Source organism: Diabrotica undecimpunctata, chromosome 7 (genome assembly GCF_040954645.1).
Source record: "Diabrotica undecimpunctata isolate CICGRU chromosome 7, icDiaUnde3, whole genome shotgun sequence".
Taxonomy (NCBI): Eukaryota; Metazoa; Arthropoda; class Insecta; order Coleoptera; family Chrysomelidae; genus Diabrotica; species Diabrotica undecimpunctata.
In genome coordinates, this window is record NC_092809.1 from 45445250 (window position 1) to 45466668 (window position 21419).

Sequence of the window (21419 nt, forward strand, 5' to 3'; positions counted from 1 at the left end):
AAAAGTTTATAGGTAAGAAGATAAGCCGAAACACAAAAATGAAGAAAGAATATGAAAAAAAAATACTGGGAGAAAAGAGGGAAAACGAAGAGAATGCCAGTCAATGATACAAGAATGGATGGGTTAAGAAAACATAGTTAAAGTAGTAAAAGCACACAGAATTAGATGGTATGGACAAAAAAGAGAAATAAGAAGAGCAATCCGTTAAGAGTTATAACGGAGTGGATACCACAAGGTAAAAGAAACAGAGGCAGAGCTAAACTGAGACAGAGACAACAAGTGGGAGAACACTTAAATAGTATGGAAATTAGAAATATAGAAAAGACAATCAAAGAGAGAGACAATGGAGAAAAGTAGTGGAAATAGAGGCAACAAGAACCGCGATGAGAATTTGAAACTCGACATTTCGGCACCCATTTTGGAGCCATTATCAAGAGAGACATGGTTCCGTTCGAGGTCGAGGTCTCAATCTGCCTACTCCCCTCACTCAAGACGTACCAGTATCGTGTTCTATATTGTCTCTCGGCACTGAGGTCTCAATCTGCCTACTTTTCAGTGTCGAGTGACGACCAGTCTTACCTGTGTAGCTGTTTTTATACTTTTAGTATGCCGGGAACGGTATGCGCAAAAACGATCTGAGTGGTATGGATTGGGAGAGGGATCGCTGAAGCACCATGTTTCCGGCAGTCGTTTATCGTCCTCGTACGTGATTAAGCTATTAGGCTGTTTTTCATTTTCGAAGGCTTCACGAATGATTATCGATTTTAAGGAGCGGATGTGAGTGATGGATTTTGCTTTTTCTAAATCGATTTTGTGGCCTGTCTGAATATGATGTTAAAGTAGTATCAGAATGTTACAAATATAGAATGTTCGTAAATACGGTTATGGATTCGTCGGTTTGTCTGTCCTATGTATCTCGTAGATACCATGGTCTTCATTGGGGATTTGGTCTTTTACGGATCTGACGAGATTGGACGACAACTTGGAGTGAGTAGTGAAGATGGTTTTGATGTTAAGGGTTAAAAGTTCTATATATATATATATATATATATATATATATATATATATATATATATATATATATATATATATTGTACCGTTTTTAAATAAAACGAGCGGTTTTTAATTTATATAAATATATTTATTTATAAGTTTACAGCACGAAAATATCTTATCAACTCAAAACTTCAATCATCGTTACTTATATATATATATATATATATATATATATATATATATATATATATATATATATATATATATATATATATAAGTTATTATGTACTAGAATATTCTGGAGTAGTCCACCTCTAATTATTCGTTTGTTTGTTGGGTCAAGCTCTCCCGCGGTCGAAAGTTCTGGTCACTTCTAGAAGGACAGATCATCCTCATCTCGAGATGCAACCGTGATATGGGCTACGTCGAATGCCAGTTTCTTAACACTGCTCTTCAGGATGGCGGAATCTACAGGACTCGCCAGCTCTGCATGAACCCCTAAAGAAAAACTAACAGTTCACTGACTTTGAAGGACACGATGTCTTCGGGTTAATGCAACACACAGTAATTCGTACGCCGGTTTCTCCGAAGTACACGATTTTATTCAAATTAGTTAGAGCGCGCTATATATTCTCTTAGGTTGCCCTGTCTGTATACGACTTTCTGGTCACCATATACAGCAAAGATCAAGGATCATCTTCTAATCTCAGTACTCTTCCAACTTTAGGCTGCTGATTTTTTAACTCGTCCAAACAACCGACCTTTTTATAAAATACGGATGAGATTCCTTCAGTCGTCTCAAGATCTTGGGCAACACAGTGGGCTAGAGAGACGTTATGCAGAACACTTAAAAGATCCTGCTGAACTTCTGTGGTCACGCAGAATCTAGCACTCTTTCACTCTGCATAATTTGACATAAATTCATTAAAGCTTGGTCGCCGATCATCTTTGATCTTATGTTGAAGGATTCGAGCTTCTTTTGTTTTATTTAAGCCAGCATAAGGTGCAAGACGGTTTATGTGAACTACTTTTGGTTTACCTTTCGACAACTTCTTAATTCGGTATATTACGTCATTTATTCTCTTTTTAATTTCATACGGACCCTCCCATTGTCTTTGCAGTTTGGGAGACAAGCCACGAGAACGTTGTGGATTATAAAGCCAAACAAGATCACCTGCTTTATAGCTTTCATTCAAGCATCGAAAATCATATTGATCCTTCATTCTGTCACTGGGTAACTGGATATGTTGTCGGGAAAGTTCATGAATGTTATTCATTCTTAACTTCAGGCGGTCGACATAATCTTAGCTTGCAACATGTTCTTTATAAAGTCTGTAGCCAAACTCTAGGTCACAGGCCAAACGAACTTCACGACCTAACATCAGGCAGGTTGGAGTCTGGCCTGTAGTTTAGTTCACGGCCGAGCGGTAGGCCATTAGTAATAAATGAATGTGCTGGTGCACATGTGCTTAAAAAAGAGAACCAAAATAATAGTAATCAGCAATCAACCAATCAGATGTAAAATAGATATCGACATTATTATTGAACGAGTAATAAAAATAAAATACTTTTAAACTAAACCGTCCAACTTTGTAGACCTGGAGAGAGAAGTGAGAGATCTAGTTGCAAAAACAAATAGACTGGCAGTATCTCTTAACAACACGACATGGCGAAACAGACCCATTAACATTGAGATAAAGTCAAGAATTTATGAATGTAAGATCAAAAACGAAGTATGCATCAGCAAAAAAAATCCGATACGGCCACAATACAAAGACTGGAAAGGGAGTATATAAAAGTACTGAGAATAATTACAGAAAATACACTGAGAGATCAAGAAAGGGGAGTGATCGAAAGTCATTAAAACAAAATATAGCGTACAGCGTATAAACGATTGGACGCTAAACAGAAAAAGAATGGAATGACCACATAAACGAAATGGGAAGAAGATCGTCTAGTCAAAATAGCCAAAGATACATAACCAATCGGTAGAACAAGTATCGGACGACCATTTGAAAGATGCAGTGATAAAATTGTTACGAAGAAGAAAAATTAGAAGCCAAATTAAGTGCACTGTTTCTACAGATAAATATTTTCTTGAATTACTCTATAAAAAGAGATCAAGTCATTATTAACCGCTTGAGAATTGGTGCCAGACCATAGTTTAATTAAAATGATCAGCTACTAACATTACAGACAAAATTAATCGTGACTGACTCAAACCATGATAACAAAAATTATTCCAATAGTGATAAATTATTTAAAAAATACAAAATTGTACTGTTCTATTTCATGTAATAAAGTTTTAATTATTCTACTTGTAATCTCACCAATAACCTGCGTGGTTGATGTGGTATAAATAAAACAAAACTTTTATAATATTTATAAGTTTATTCCCACTAATTATGCAACACCAGTATCTTATATTTGGTTATTGCGTTATTAGTCATCTGCTTAACTTACTGACAAGAAAAACCAGGTTTTTTTGTACGGGCGATAAATTACAGTTCTAAAACTCTGAAAACTGGCCTTGACTCATAAAATGTATTAATTTTAGGCCAAATTTTCAAATATTTTTACATCAGCAAAAATGAAATATTTCTTTGAAACTCTAAGAAAATCCAGTGAAGAACTACGGACTAACTTAAAACCATTTGTTGATAATGGTAAAGATATGGATATATTTGAAATGATAGCATGTTACGCCACGGATATTATAGGTAAATAGTAATAATTTTTTAATATTATTATTGATTTTAATATAATTAATTCTCTTGCTCTCTTTAAATTAATGAAAAATACCAACTGTTAAACTTTCCAAATATTTGATAATCCGCGCAAGCAAAAGGAAAGTGTAAAAATGTAAAAAAAAAGTTTGTTAATTGCAATCAATATGCATGAGGAGTGCTTGTTGATAGGCTTTTTGTAGATATATATCTCTCTCTTGTCGTTTCCTCATTGCTGAGGGTCGTGATTTCCTACAATGCTCTCAATGTCAATTCTCTCCATCTCTTGCGATTTTGGGCTGCTCTCATGGACTCGGAAAACGTCTCTCCAGTGGCTTTCTGTACTTGATCTGACCATCGGATAGGTGAGCGTCCTCTGCCTCTACGTCCTTCTACGTTTCCGCATACAATTAATCTTTCTAAGTTGTCATTGTCTCTTCTCGCAATGTGGCCAAAAAACTTTAAAACATTTGCAAGACACTGAGAGGAGAGTCTGGTCTGAATGTTTAGCTCTTCGAGAATCGACTGATTGGATCTGTGCTCCGTCCACGAGACGCGTAGCATTCGTCTCCAGCACCACATTTCGAATGCGTCAATCCTTTTCCTATCCTCTGATTTTATTGTCCATGTTTCGGCACCGTATATATATATATATATATATATATATATATATATATATATATATATATATATATATATATATATATATATATATATATATATATATATATTGTTTGAGTTTAGTTCTTGAACCTTAATATATATATTTTTTAGTAGATTTTCTTGGGCTTTGGATTATAAAAAAGATTGTCGTGATATTAGGCGTTCTGAGATTTTTTTTGTGTTTTTAAAGTAAATTAAAATATATCTTGTTTAAATTTTTGACATATTTTTTATCATTTGTTCCATTATTATTCTTTTTGAATTGTATAAACTCTAGGAGATCCATCTTCTTCCTGTTGTGTTCACTTTTTAGGATCTTGGTTTTGTTAAAATCAAATTTATGTTTCGTTTTCATGTTTTGTGAGGGAGGTTGAGATTTTTTGTCATATTTGTGAGAACGTATTCTTGAGTTAAGTAGCTGACTGGTTTGTCCAATATATGCTCCATCGCAATTCGAGCAAGAAATTTCATACAAAACAAGCTATTTTTTTAATAGAGGGGTTTTTGTTTTTAGTCTTGTAAAATTCTTTTTCAAAATATTTTGCCCTTTATGAGCAACCGTAAGGTTATGTTTAGACAGAAGATTTGCAAGTTGTTCTGATAAACCTTTTATATAGGGGAGATACAAATAGTTTTTCTTTACCGTGTTGATTTTATTGTTATAATTTTTATTGTAAAATGTATGCAGTCGTGATTTGAAAGTGCTGTCGATAAGGTGGTGTGGGTATGAATTAAGTGTTAGTGTTTTTTCTTGCTTTTTTAATGGCCTGAGGTCTATTGATAGGATCGGATAATCTGATAGCTCTATCGGCGAGTCCGATAACTATCGATTTCTTTTAAGACAAGGGATAATGAGAGTTGAAATTCAGATATCTCGACGACCAGTTTTTTTTGGTATACCATGAAGTAGTTATAGTACTGTTTTCTCTATGTAAAGTCAGGTAGTAGTCAGGCAGTTGAGTGCAGCACCAGGGGATACAATGGTTATTTTACTAAATGAATTCGATAACTTTTACCAAAAACTAAATTTCAAATTAGAAGTTGAAAAAAATTGTCAAATTCATTTTCTGGACCCGGGGTTTGGGTGTAGGTTGGCGTGGGGGTTAGCGTGAGTATTGGCGTAAGGATTGGTGCGGGGGTCGGCACAACAATTTCTGACAGTAGGATTTTGAGTGGTAACGAGGGTAACGGTATGCCGCATTCTCTTTTATTAAGACAATTTGACCATTTTTCAATTTCTATGGCTTCTCGGATAATTCTTAGTTAATAAAAGCGAATGGGGACCATGATTCTGGAGTTTTTAAAATCAATTTTGTGACCTGTATGACGATGGTGTTGACCTAGAGCTGAAATTAAATCGGAATTGCGAACAGAAATGGAATGTTCATAAATCCTATTTTGGATTTTACGATTTGTTTGGCCTATATAAGATGGAAAGCAATCTGCAAAAGTAAGTCCGTTTTGTTCATTTGGAAGGTTGTCTTTGATTGATCGGACAAGAGATGCAAGTTTTTGATAGGGGGTAAATATTATCTGTCTTTTCCTTGACTTAAGAATTTTGTCGATTTTGTCAGTGACACCTTTGATGTAAGGAAGAAAAGCTTTTGTATGATAAGGCTCTTAGTCTTTGGGTTGAGATTCAGTGGGAGATTGACGTCTGTGGATTCTCCTATTGATGTGATTTAAGCGGTAACAGTTTTGGATGAGGACTTGTTTTAAACTAGAGAGCTCAACGTGTCTACTTGCATCATTACAAATGCGTATTGATCTGGAGACAAGAGTATTAATGACTGAATTAATTTGTAAAAGTTGATGAGAGTTGGCATGTAAATAACGATTGGTGTGGGTTGGTTTTCGATAAACAGAGTGATGAAAACCTTGGGATTGGTTTTCTTTAGGATAACGTCGAGAAACGGTAGGGATAAATCAGTTTAAACCCCAATGGTGAACTGGATGCTAGGATGTATACCATTCAGATGGGTTTGAGAAGACACCAAAGCATTGCTGCCATTTGATTAAATGACGAATGTATTGTAAACATTTCGTAGCCAACATGTGGGTTTAAACATTAATGTGGATAGTGCTCGGATCTCGAAGTATTCTATCAAGATATTGGCAATTACTAAAGATAGTGGGGAACCAATTGAGGCCCCATTAATTTGTCTGTAGAATTGATTTTGGAAGATGAAATAAGTGTTGGACATATAATATTTAATAAGAGTTAATTGGTCTTGCTGGATACTGTATTTCTTTTTCAGACTGATTAGAGTTTCGTCTAGAGGAATGTTTGTAAAGAGTGAAACGGTATCGAACCTCATTAAAATGTCTGACGGTGAGATAAGTTATTCAACATAGATTCAAAATAGAGCGCTCGAAAAAAAAATTACATGTCTCGGATTTTACTGGACCAAATTTGCAATTTCTTTTTTGAAACTGGAGTATAACGTTCAAATAATAATAACATTGATCGTATTTTCATGGAAGAATTGAGAAGATCGTATTTTTATTGTCACTACGTTGTCTGTTGAAGTCAAATCTCTAGTAATGAGTTTGACGTTTTGATTGTTTATTTAAAAATATTTCTATTAAAAATTGATGAATCCCTAGATGAGAGTCTTTGTAATATATCATACTACACATTTCAACTGTCAAACTTGTCTATAAACTGATGAAGAAACAAGGTTTATTACCGTTATTTATACGTTTATAAGATTTCCCCCGCCTTTAACCGTTGCCTGTATTGTTTGTGTCGCTATGAAGGGCACCTTAGCGTGAAGATGTGCTCCTGTTCAATCGTTTTTGTATAGTCACCCAATAGTTTAATGGGAAGGTTAGGAAATTGAGTGAATGAACGAACGGTGAGAAAATTGTCATGTATTTAAAGGAAGTGTAGGAGTTAATTGTTTTCACGTATTCAACTAATTGTCTGACTAAATAGGTATTGAATCTAAGGCCACAAAAAAAGATTTCCCCTTAGGGGGCTACTTTCTGCCCCTCTTATACAGTATTCTGTGATAGTTTATTTTAGCAAGTCCTCATTGCTTTAATTTCTTAAGAAACAGTATACACTGTATAAAATTTAACTATTATTAACACATTCTTAACTTTTTAGGAGATGTTGTCTACGGTATTGAAGCTGGTAGTTTTAAGCCAGAAGGTGCAATTTTCCGAAAAATGGGCACTGAGTTATTTGAAAAATTTACGTTTTGGGATGAAGTTAAATCGTTTCTTACAATCTGCTATCCAAACATAGCAAAAATATTAAAGATTAGTGCATTTCAAAAACACATTGGAGATTTCTTCATTAAATTTTTTAAGGAGGTCATGGAGTACAGAGAAGCAAATAATATCAAGAGGGCTGATTTTCTGAACCTGTTAATAGAAATGAAAAAGGCTGGAGTAAAGCTGACCGACGAAGAGATGGGTGCTCAGGTAGGTTAGGTTTTTTATAGTATAGAACAGAAATTAGTAGTTTGTATATAATTCCAACTTTTTTTGAGATCTTTTGTGTCTAGCTTCATTTTCTGTAGTTCATACAACAATATTTCATGCTGGACTCTATCAATAGCCTTCTGATAGTCGATGAAACACAGATTTACTTTTTTTTTGGTGATCTGCACATTTTTTAATGAGTGTTTGAATTGCTCTTGTTCCCAAGGCCTTTCTAAATCCAAAATGAGAGTCGCTTATCTCTATGTCACATTTTTTATATGTTACTAAAAATATGTATTATATGTGCTTACCATCCATTAGTTTTATTACATCTCTTTCTATTTCATCTGGTCCACAAGCTATCCAATTATTTGCCCATTGTATCGCGTATTTCACCTCTACGTCTAGGATTGGGAGTCCTCCCATCTCCCTTGTCAACGTCTGCTGCAATTCAGTTCTGTCATTCGCAGAGGATTTTTTGATAAATTCCTCCCACATTTGAATTCGTTCGCTTCTTTCTATAATTATTTTTCCGTTGTTGTCAGCTAGAGTGGGTATATTATATTTCTTGTTATTATTGGAGGTTTCTTTTAATTTTTTGTAGGGGTTAAATGTATTATGTTTGTTGTCCAGGTTTCCTATCTCGTCTTTTCTTCTTTAATTTATGAATTTACGGTTCTTTCTCTCTTCCCGTGAGTTCTAAAATATTTTCCATTATCCATTTTTTCCGTTTCTTAAGTTGTTCTCTTTGTACTCCAACTCTGGTATTTTTTATGGGTTGCCATATATTTTCTATTTCTTCATTTTCTGTTATGATTGCTTTTTTTAGGTCTTTATTAAATTTGTTTGTTACCTTTTCTTTATTAGCTTCGTTTCGAATTATTTCAATTTTTCACTTCTTTGGTTTCTTTCGGCGTATTGTTTTTAGTTTTTGTCTGAGGTAGACAACGACTGGATTGTGATCTGATCCTACGTCCACACCTTGGTAGGTTTTTGCACTTTGGATACTTGATTTAAATATATGATTAATCAAAGTAAAATCAATTTAATTTCTTAATATCTTTTGATTACTGTCTTGAAGTGATTTCCCTGTATGAACTCGCCTGGGAGGTAGTTTAAGCTAGGTGTTCTTGGTGTTCAAACTTTATATCGTTCTTTTTGGCAAAATTTTATCACCTCTGTCATTGCGTGTGCCTAATTTGTATCTTCCAATGATATCTGCTACTATTTCTTTGCTGATTTCTGCATTAAAGTCGCCTAGTAAAATATTTATGTGGTGTTTCTTGAGACTTTTTGTGATGTCCGCTTCCTCGTTATTCGTCCATATCTTCCAATTCTTCAACCTCATTATCTTCTTCGTCTGTTGTGGATGCGTGTACTTGTATGATATTGGGTACAGTGTTTTTACATTTAAGTTGTAGTAGCGCTATCCTTTCGGAGTAAGGGGTGAAGTTTTCTAGAAATTTATTGTTTTTTTTTGTATGATAAATGCGACGCCTATAATGTTGAGGACAGTTGTTGTCTCCTCCAGAGAAGTAGATAAGATGGCCATCAATTTCTAGTTTACTTGTACCATACTATTGCAATATTGTAGTAGTATTCCCACTTATTTCTTGAATTACATCATGGACCTTCTCTGCTCTCAGTTGACTTCGAATTTTTCATTTTCCAATTTTTATCGATGTTTTCATTAGAGCAAGTTCGGATATTCTTCGCACTCCTGCTTCATTTAAGAAGCGCATGTACTCAGGGCCACTGTTGCTTTTACTTGCCATGGTTAATGATTTTCTTAAGATATCCATAAAGGATCTCTAAAGCAGTAGTTTTTTTTGCTTTCTGCATCCTAATGCCGTTGACCTTATTGGTTTTTCTTCCTTTAGAGTTTATTTCTCCAATTAAGTGCAACAAAGTGTCCCTACTTCAGACCACTCTTCCACCTTCTCAAGGAAGCTGTTGGTAGCTTTAAAGGGGACCATTTATACTGATGGTTATTCGATAATTTCATCATATCTGGCTCCCCTTACTTAGTTTAGTGTGCAGTCTAATGCAGTTATTCGGGGTGTGGCACGTAAAGCCATAAGTGAAAGTTGGGTGTCTTATAAGGAACAGTTATTAAAAACCGTCTCCCGTCTATGACGCTCGATATGGCCGTTCTCTACTCTATTAATTTCTCTATTAATTTTTTAGTGAACTTCGTTTGACCACCACCTCTCTTTATTCTGAAACTTATTTCTTTACGTGTTCCTAAGTATTTCGATAGCAATAACATTTTAAGAGGAACAACGAGATTTTCGTCTAAAAATGATAATGAGACGCCACCGTGCTTCGAAAGGTTCGTAAATCCGTCTGGGCTTGTGTGCATCGACACAGTTACCTGAAGCAGGGTTAAAAATACAATTGGCTTTGAAACAATCTGATAGGATCTCCCTCAAAAATACCAGTCAATATTATTATAATACCCCGATAATATCGACTAAGTCGTTGTTTATTCGACATGAACAATATGAAGAATTTATATAACAACTTCATTCCTCGTATACCTTGTAGATCTAAATAAGCAGAGACCAACAGTAAACATATTTATGAGATACACATCGTCAATTATAACGACAAACACTGTGAAACAGATCAAAGAGCTGATTCAATAGTATAGATTGTCTCAAAGTGACTAGTCTTAGTCAAAGAAGCATACTTCTTTGCAAACTTGTATTAAAATAAACGTCACTTTTTACTACTTAGCCTAATCCATCTTTTGTGTTAAGGGTAGCTTAAGTACCAATGCCCACTAACGACCCTGCCTGGCTTTCTTCTGTCAGTGGTTCTCCAACATAAATAATATTTATGTTTTATAATAAAATAGAAATTAAGAAATGCCTTTTATTTGTGTCACACAAGCAGTTTATTTTTAATTCTGCAGTATGTGCTAGCGATACAAACCATTAGTTTATAGATTTAAATAAAATCGAATAAAATAAAATTAAAATATAATGAAACATTTTATTTATGTATTGTTTCGTTCAAAAGTTAAGGGGGGAAGGACTTTTAAAAACCGCACTGTATATGTTGGCAGTAACAAAATGTAGAAATATCCGAAATAAAACTAATAAATAAGTTGAAAATAAAAGAAGTCATTGTATTTAATTTCGTGTGTAAGTAATCGTAATTGTACACCATTATATTTAGTTTCTTTTTCTGTCAATCTCTGTGACATTTAGTTTCTGCTCCACTATCATCATCATCATTATTATCGTCACTGTCATCACTATCTCTGTTATTTATATTTATAATAATTGGTTCGATATCATCCAACAAATTGTCAATTTCCCACTTTTTTTTTCTGTTGCTATTACGTGGTTTATGTAGTTTTTCCATTTCTCTGGCGTAATGACCTGATACGCTGCTGTAATTAAATTTCGCATTTCAGCTTCTTTAAAATTCGCGTGGCGTCCAGCTATATACCGTTTCACTTCACTCCAAACAATTTCGATGGGATTGAGTTCACAGTGATAGGGTGGGAGCCTCAGAATCTTCACATTGTGCTTTTTGGCAATATCTTCTATTATGTACCTGTCATATTTTGCTTTGAAGGCCTTGACTACATCAAGTAACTCATAGCATTGGCATGGTCGCATTTCACTTAGTCTTCTTTAAAAAATAGGTCCTTGGACAGAAGCCATTCGTGAATATATTTTTTTAGTGTTGAACTGTTGGGAATTTGTTCTGACTTTCTGCTGTCATAGGAGGCATTGTCCATTACAACAGTTTTTTCTGGCAAATTTAGCATTAAGTTATTTTCGAACCAATTTTTGAAGGTCGGTCCATCCATTTCGCCGTCGTAGTCCTGAGTATTTTTTGATCTCTGATTGAGTGAGCTCTGATCCATTAACAAATCCACTGGTAGATCCTGCGTGCAATAAAACGAACCGTGCACCACGAGCTGTTGGAGCTTTTAATCCTGTTGTCAGACCACGAACAATTGTTTTATCAACCCATTCTTTTTTCAAACTGTGCCCGATATTTATCCATGATTCATCAAAATACACTATGTTGTATCATTCTGCACGGTATTTACGAATTGCGCATAAATAACGATGACACCACGACATGATTTCTGGTTTTTCAATCAAAATTAAATTTTCGGCCACGTTTTATAAACACAAAATCCATATTACTCAGCAAGCGATGTAGCGTGGCCCGTGAAAAGTTGGGTAAAATTTCTTCGACATTTACAACAGCTAATATGGTGTTTATTGTTGGTGGTATGTTGTTACGAAAAAATTGATGAACTATTCTACGAATTTGGCCCCTGACACCTTCATCGTACTTGTTGTCAAGAGAATTACCAACCTTTCGCTTCTTGGGCCTGCTCTTTGGAGAATGTAATCCAGCAAGTGATGAATATTCCTGTCGTATGCGAAACAGAGTCTTTTAGCAAACACCACTCATTTCTGACACTTTCCTAATTACACTTAATACAGAATCGTTGTTATCTTGATTAGGATGATAATTAATAATATTCATTAGTATCTGCTTCTCTGAAAGTTTTAGAGCTTTCCACGTTTCCGTTGAACAATTTCCTTCATTTTGCGGTAAAAATTCGGCGTCAAATATAACAATAGCCAACAACAGAAAATAACAATAATTGACAACAGCAAATCACAACAACAGTCACTAACAAATAATAACAATAACAAAACAGTAACAAGATGGTACAAATAATCGTAACTCGAATATGTTTACGCGCTCCGAAGAACAAATAAAGACTAATTAAGGCCCCGGATGTATCAAGCTTTTAAACATATTCTGTACAAGAATTACTCTAATTGCTTCTTAATTACTGAATATCTTAGAAAAAAGTATTTGCAGTTGATATCAACCAAAATTAAAAATTCCTTACACATTATGGCAGTAATTAGCACCGCAGGGACATAAATAACATTTTAAATTTGGCAGTTAGTAGAAATTACCGGAATTATTTTAAACTTTGAAACAAATGTTTATTTAATGCACATTTTATTATACTACTGCTACTAATAAAAGATCAAAGTTGATAAGTTACTATTAAAAACAAATAATGTATAGTATTATGTAAAATTATTAGCAAACGATATTTGTAAATTATATAAAATTGTACGTGAGGACTTGTTGAGAACTCCTGGTTTATTCGGTTTATTTTGAAAGATAGACAATAGAGAATGCCATCGCCCACTGCATAAAACTGGCAATGTCTTGGCGAAATTCCCATAAGGTTAGCATTGCATATCTTACCCTTTACAGACTAGTCACTTTGAGACTATATATGGTGCTTATCTGGACCACCAGAGATTTTTTGAGACGAAGAGTTATAAATCTGCAGTTACTTGTTTAAACTCAGAATTTATGTGATGAACAAACGATGTACCTTGCATTTAGATAATAAATAGTATACATAGTAGATATATATATATATATATATATATATATATATATATATATATATATATATATATATAGATACAGAATTTATGTGATGAACAAACGATGTACCTTGCATTTAGATAATAAATAGTATACATAGTAGATATATATATATATATATATATATATATATATATATATATATATATATATATATATATAGATATATATATATATATATATATATATATAGTAGATAACCGACAGTATATGTGTCGTATATGTTGGTAAAACCCCGGTGTTCTGACAAGTATTGTTAAAAAAATGTTGCATAGTAATTTCACCAACGTGAAGAACAGTACTCTCCTGGTTATTTACTTACTCTGTATGAACTCAAAAACTTTAACTACTTCTTCGTAACTTTGTAAATAAAGCTTCCGTCCTTCGGCGACGTGCAACCGAATATACTAAGAGCAAAATTATGGAAAACAAGAAGGGACAGAATAAGAAATAACGTCATATGGTAACAATGTGGCGTACAAGATGTAGTGAGAAGGTAAGCAAAAGTGAAGAGAATGGTACAAGCATGTAAAAATAATGGAGGTGCACTAGAAGAAAAACTAGTTGACAAGCGACCACCGGAGAAACCATTAAAGAGATTGAAAGATAGCTGACAGTCTGCCTCTCAAGAAATTCTTCAGCAGTGGAATTAATAGATCGTCAGATCTACAACAAGTACACTCAGACGAAGAATCTAAATGTGCTTTTTTCTAAACAATTTAAGGTGGCTAGTATTTTTTTGGCAATGCATAGAAACAGACTATTGGTAATATCATTCATTTTTCACCGCATTGTTTAACTAGATCCTAGATCCTAGAGTATTACTAATTTTATTATCGAAAATTTAGGCATTCCTATTCTTCGGAGCTGGATTTGAAACATCATCGACGACTACAACTTTAACATTTTTGGAGCTTGCTCTACACCAAGATATTCAAGACAAAGTGAGAGAAGAAATTCAGGCTGCTTTAAAAAGGCACAATGGTCAAACATCTTATGAAATGTTAAAAGAATTGACTTTTTTGGATAAAGCTTTTAACGGTAAAGTATTAATTTATTATTATACCTTATAATATTTAATTTGGTCCCAAGTTTTGACGCAAATTAACAAATTACTTATGGGCCTGGAAAAAAAGCAAAAAAAATATCCTGTTTGTTATATTAAACCATCCAGGCAAACGACAGTTGTTGTTTTGAGTAGTAGGTATGAGTCTTGAACAAAAACCTATATATTTCGTCCAGTTAATTTTTTGGACTTTTGGTTAATTATTAACATATTAAGGTCAAAAAACAGTAAATTTTTACTTTTTTATTGATCAGCAAAAAGTGAAGAATTTGAAACAAATTGAAGATTAATAAACTTATAACCCATATAAAAACCTTCAAAATGGCGTTATTCAAATGCTTTTATCCTTATTTGTTGAGCTGTTTGTGCTTAGAAAGTTGCAAAATAAGTACGAAATTTCGTTTTTTATAAATGTTTATAGATTTTTTAACGATAAACTTACAATCGTCATATTTCACGAAATGTTAGGTCTTATAGTGATTAAAATATAACCAAAATTTCAGAGCGATCAATTAAATTGTTTAAAAGTTATTTTATTTGTTTTTCCAAAAATAATTTTTTTTTAATAAAAAATAAATTTTTTGCAACAGTATAAACAGTTACAAAATGGTGAGGTTATAGTAATTCCAGGTATAGTCTATATGAAAGAAGAAGGATTATTCTATCAACAATATTAAAAAAATAAAGAAAAAGTGTTGTTCCATTCTTCTTGTCAATCTTTCAATTAACCTTTATTTTTATGTAAAACGCTTACTTTATTAAGCAGATATTAAAATGTATCTACGAATACATAACATCCTGTAAATTTAAATTATAAGAAGTTTTAGGTATTCAAATCAAAAATTGTAAATATGTCAAAAATTGAATGTGTATACCAACATATTACTTCCTGTAAATTTATATTATAAATAGGCTTAGGTAATAAAATCAAAAATTGTAATTAGCACAAATAGTCTGGCTAATTGGCTATGCCAAAGCCATTATACAATAAAAAAAGCGTAAATTGTAAATAAATAACTAAAATAGCCGAAAAAAAACCAATTTTAGCGTTTTTAGATACCATTTTAATAGGGTGGACATCAGGTGTAAAAGAACAAAAAATACAAGATTGAAGATTAGGTTAAATCATTTTTTCTTCTTCAGGTTCCTTCTCCTATCGGAGGTTGGAAATCAACATCCAACATATTTCCAACATCCATCAACATATTTTAATTTTATTGGCCGCGCTTCTGAATAATTCTAATGAGCTGCAACCGAACCACTCTCTCAAATTTCTTAGCCAGGATATTTTACGTCGTCCTGGGTTTCTCTTCTCTTGTATCTTCCCTTGCATAATTAACCTAAGTAATACGTACTTCTCGCCCCTCATTTTATGACCCAGATATTGAATCTTTCTAATTTTAACAGTTTTTATGATATCACATTCTTTCTTCATTCTTTGTAACACCTCTATATTAGTTACTTTTTCAGTCCGCGATATTCTGTGATTCTCCTGTAGCACCCTATCTCAGAGGAGTTTAATTTTTTTATTTCAGACTATTTTATTGTCCACGCTTCCATGCCGTATAGTAAAGTAAGGTTAAGTAATTTAAAAATGCTCAATTTCATTTTGATTTCATATTGCAAAAGTCAGTTTAAAATATACATAAACAAATTGACATACTTGCAACTACACTTGTAGTACTGACTCTGATTAAAATGAATAGAGTCTTTTTTATTTTATTAAATTTTTTTAATATCAAGTATTTTAAATGCTAATACATATATGGAACATTTTTAGAAACCGTAAGGAAATATCCACCTGCAACTGCACTAACCAGGAGGTGTGTCAAAGACTACAAATTTAGAAACAGCGACATTATGATCGAAAAGGGTACTCCAATTATTCTTCCTGTCATGGGATATCAAACAAATCCAGATTATTACCCTGATCCTCAAAAATGGGATATAAACAGATTCCAAGATAAAAATGAAAAACATATAGGGTATTATCCTTTTGGAGATGGACCGCGCAACTGTATAGGTAAAATTTGTATTAATTAATTTTTTCTAAACAAGTTTTTATTATTATAAATAAAAACATGGTGGTCAGAATGCCTGTTCACTATTATGTTTAATATGCATACTAGAAAAAAAATTACTGTATAGGAAATCGACATAAACGTCAAATATGATTATCATTATCAATCAGCCCTGATTTTTCCAATAAAAAATATAAGACTCCTCTAGATATTTTCATCTCATTCTTCTTCAAAGAAATTCTTTTATCCACCTTTATTATTTTAACATGTTCCGCCAATTTCCATTTTTGCCTTGTAATAATTTCGATTTTGCTCAACACAACATTAATATCTTCAGTTTTCGTTGTATAGTATGTTATAGTCGAATAGAGAAGCACAACGGAGAGTATACATACCGCAAACTTTTAAAGTAGTTGTTAAAGCTACTTTTATTTAGAAGATATATCTTACCCATGACTGGATCTGCAAAATCATTCTTTTTTCACTTCCATACAAGCTGTACTCAAGAAACCTCTACATATTTTGTAAAAATCATATTTCAATTCATCATTAATATTTTGCGTGACTCTAATTCCTAGATCTTCTTCTTAAGGTGCCCTCTCCATTACTGAAGGTTGGCTATAACTACAGCAAATTGCTCTCTATCTTGAGCTGTTCTTAGTATCGAATGTTTGTCCATGCCTGTCCAGTCTCTTACATTTTTCAGCCAGGAGCATTTTCTTCTTCCTGGACCTCTTCTTTCTACCATGTTCCTTTTCACTATCAGTCGTAGGAAGTTGTATTTTTCTTCTCTGTAAATATGTCCTAGATAACTCGTTTTCCTGGTTTTTACAATATTTAGGAGTTCTCTCCCAGTCCCCATTCTTCTGAGCACCTAGTTGTTGGTCACGTGCCCTGTCCAAGAGATTCCTAGATACATGTTGTAGATACAAGTCCTAGATACAAATTTTGTAATATCTTGAGGATCAATTGTTCCAACATTAGTTTGTCTCGCATATTGTGAGGCCATCTAAGTAAGCAATAGATGCTTATAGTTTGTGATCATTTCGATATGCAAATTTGTTATAACTATTTTATTGCTTTGGAAAAATTTATTTAATTCCACAAATTTTAGTAAAATCCATTCCAAAAAGCAATAAAAAGTTACCATTTAAATTCATTCATTACTTTTTGTTTTATTTTACTTGCGTCGCGTTAAGATGTTGATGTTTATCGCCCGAGAAAGGTTCGTTTCATTTCAACGTTTGTATATGTTACACGAGATACTCACGATAATGTCTTAAATAGAATGATCATACCATCAACTAAAATTATCGTATATTTTACGATTATGGTTAGTTATGGACAAAGTTCAATCGTATGTTGCGGACAATGTTAAAATTATCGTATAAAACGATAATTATCGTACACTTGGCAAAGCAGGTATGTTGAAACCATTTACTAACCATTCAAAACGTTGGGCGGCAATGTGTAACCGTTGAACGACCCATCAGTAACGGTTAATGCCAACCGGTAACAATATAGCTACCTCCGAAAGTTAGGAGCCAATGTAGAACAATAAAACTTTCTTTGGGAGCTAATTGTTAGGCTCCGCACTCTGCCAGATGACACTATTAAAAGTACCTAAAGAATTGTTTATATTAATATTCAGTATGAGACTCTCCAAAGCCTTCTCTATATAATTTTCAAAATCGGTCCACTTAGCCGAATTTATATTCCATTTGGGCAAGAAAGATATTGGGCAAGGCTGACCTGAGACATTCTTAATGGTAATAGAGTGATGGTCGCTACCATAAGTATACTCGAGAACAGTCCAAGAGAGACGTGGAGCTAGACCTGGATCACAGAAGCTTAAATTTATCACGGAGGATTCTCCAGTGCAGATATTAAATCTTGTAGGTGATCCATCGTTTAGGAAATTTAATTGAAGATCTTGCATTACCTTTTGTAGAAGTTTTCTCTGTGATCAGTACGGAAGGTAAATATATAAAAATTGGAACGGGAGCGCCGATCTTTATAACTATAGCTTCAATGTTACTATTAACAGGAAAAACATTTGCAGCGAAAAATTTTTTGACAAGTGTCATAACTCCACCTGAAAAGAAATTATTGTCATGTACTCTATGTCTAAATATTTTAAAATATTTGGAATTATAGTTTTTTTTTGGGTTTAAATTTCTTTCTTGGAGACATATTATTTTGGTAGATAATTCAGATATAAGTTTTTGTAAGGTTGGAAGTCGATGAAAAAATCCATCTATATTCCATTGCAGTAGTTAAGTGAATTATGTTATATACCAAAAATATAAATTTACTTGCTAACCTGAAATGACTGGCACTCGGTGTCAGAGATGTCCTTATATGATGATTTTTCTATATGACTTGTTTCTGGAGACGTAAGAATATCATTGATACTACGTTTCGGCTGAATATCGATATTAATTACTTTGCAGCTTTCCATGGTGTTAACTTCTACTTGACCATTAGCAATATTAGGATTGCTCAGATTATTTACTAATTTTTCTTGGACGGAAATTTCGTTTGTTTTTTTGTTTGTTTGTTTGTTATAACAGGCCATAGTTTCTTGAGATAAGAATATTCGATATGTCGCATTATCGAAGTCTAAGGTGAATGAGTCGGGTAAGGAGATATTATGGGGACTGATATATATTTGTTTTCTGAAACTCAAAATATGATTAAATTCGGGAAGAGAAAAACTGATTTTTAGTAAGACAGGAAAAACCATATTCAGTCCAATACTTTGTAGATAATCAATTAACAGACTGTATGGTATTGTTGGACATACGTTTGAAAAAACAATACGTTCCGCTGGTGAAATTAGTCTTCTAGCTTGTACAATATTGTTCTGGATTTCTATTTGTCCATGGTTTTGCATGAATTCGTTTAGGATTTGTTTGTTTGCATAGTACATGCAAATCCGATTATTGGATAGTGGGAGAAAAATATAAAATTTTTAGATGAATTAGGTTACCCAAAGAAATTAAGTAAGCGCTAAAGACAATGCTTGATGTTTTGAGGAAAATTGTGTAAAAGCTGCTAATGAATAGGTTTTATTTGTCTGTAACTGCGATACCTGTGGTGTGTTAGAGACACTCTGAGTATTAGGTTCCATTTTTTATTTTAACACGGGACAGGTGTTTAAAAATAATACGGACCTGACTAGTAATCAAACAGGTAATAAAATTGGAATAATGTTTCTTGAGTCGTATCTTATTGATACTTGTTAAATTATCACTTAACTATTTATAAATAAACTGATATAATTACTACATAAAATTTGCAAATTTGTTGAGACCAAAATAAACATGCCTTTCGGTGGCTCATTCAGGGCCGAACTCATTACGTATTTTTATAAAATTAAAATTGTATTTCAACCTACCAATATTCAATTCCACCAATTTAATATTTAAATAAGACAATTCAGCATAGCAACAAAATAAAGTCATAAAAACACAACCTAAAAAGTCAATGTTAACAATCACAGCCACCTAAAGTAACTTTAGGTGGCTGTGCAACAATATAAACTTTCATGGTACAGTAAATTCTTTATTTGTTACATAAACAACAGCGCCCCTATGTGCTACTTACACGCGCAGAAACAAATAATGTGACCAGTTTTTCCTATCTTTTATCCAATCTCTCAATATAATTAGTTTTTTATATGTATATTTTATGTTTCGTTTTCATTTTAGGATCAAGGTTTGGAATTATGCAAGTAAGATTGGGATTAGTATCTGTATTACGTGACTACAAAGTAACGGTTAGTCCCAATACGAAATTACCGCTCAAATTCCACGAACAGAGCCCCATTCCAAGACCCAAAGAGCGAATTTTGTTAAGATTAGAAAGCATTAAAAAACAATAGCAATTTTAAGAAAAATATAGCTTATTTAATAAAGTTGATGATTTCTTTTTATATTATTATATTTTTTTATTTTCCTTTCAAGTTTTAATCTACATATATATATATATATATATATATATATATATATATATATATATATATATATATATATATATATATAAATATATATATATATATATATAATATATATATATATATATATATATATATATATATATATATATATATATATATATATATATATATATATACCTCTATTGGATATCACAAAAAATATGGGACTATTTAAGTAACATTATGTAACAACAGTTAATCGACTAAAGCTAAATAATCCTGTGAAACAGAAACACTGTATAATAGATGAAACCTTTAAAAGATTGAGAATAGATGAAATCTTGGTGAAAGGAATGTACATAATCAAAGTAAAAAAGCTAGTCCAAGAAACATCAACCAAGAAATAAATCGAAAATGCAAGGCTGATAAACAATATTACTATCACAATATATGTAAAGAAATTGAGAGCCACGATCAAAACAATTAGTTAAGAGATGTATTATTTAAAAAATATATACCACACAACAAGAGACTTTAAAGCCAGAACTTGGAGCGTTGATGGCCATACAGCCATACAGGAACTCTGAGAACCAACCGAGATCGAAAAAATATAGCAGAGGCATGGAGATTATATTGTCAGGATCTATATGAAGATGATAAATGACACAACCTTGTTTACTTAATCCCCGAAGAAATAGAAAAAGAATCTAATATACTGGAAAATAAAATATGACGAGCGAATATGGAGAAAAAAATATCTGTTAACTTAAGTTTAACCAAGCATTAGGTAGAGATATAGTAACATCAAAAATGCTCCAAGCCACAAAAGAAACCAGAATAAAATTAATTCATATTAGCAATAATATATAAAAAAAGGCAGCTTTCATGAATGTGGCAACTATAGAACCATCTCTATAGATTTACCAGGTAGAGATATTCCAGAACACTTTCTGAACATAAGACAAATAATAGAAAAATCTAGAAAATTTAATATCCCACTATTCATTTGTTTATTTGTTTGATAGATTATGGCAAAGCGTTTAACAGGGTCAAATGTTAACCCTCATGGCAGATATTAAAAAACAGTTATTTTCATAACACTTATTTTCAATTATGAC

At 32.7% G+C, this 21419-nt stretch overlaps 1 protein-coding gene across 1 annotated transcript in view; it reads left to right on the forward strand.

Annotated features, from left to right (window-relative positions):
* The window catches only part of LOC140445281 (probable cytochrome P450 6a13), a 46085-nt gene extending 25787 nt beyond the window's left edge, over positions 1-20298 (forward strand). Inside the window, exons 4-8 of the mRNA XM_072537210.1 lie at positions 3554-3716; positions 7498-7817; positions 14123-14315; positions 16121-16363; positions 20075-20298. Coding sequence (XP_072393311.1) covers positions 3554-3716; positions 7498-7817; positions 14123-14315; positions 16121-16363; positions 20075-20247 — 1092 coding nt within the window. The 3' untranslated portion in view covers positions 20248-20298. The remainder of the gene's footprint in view (positions 1-3553; positions 3717-7497; positions 7818-14122; positions 14316-16120; positions 16364-20074) is intronic.
* Positions 20299-21419: the final 1121 nt, after the last annotated feature.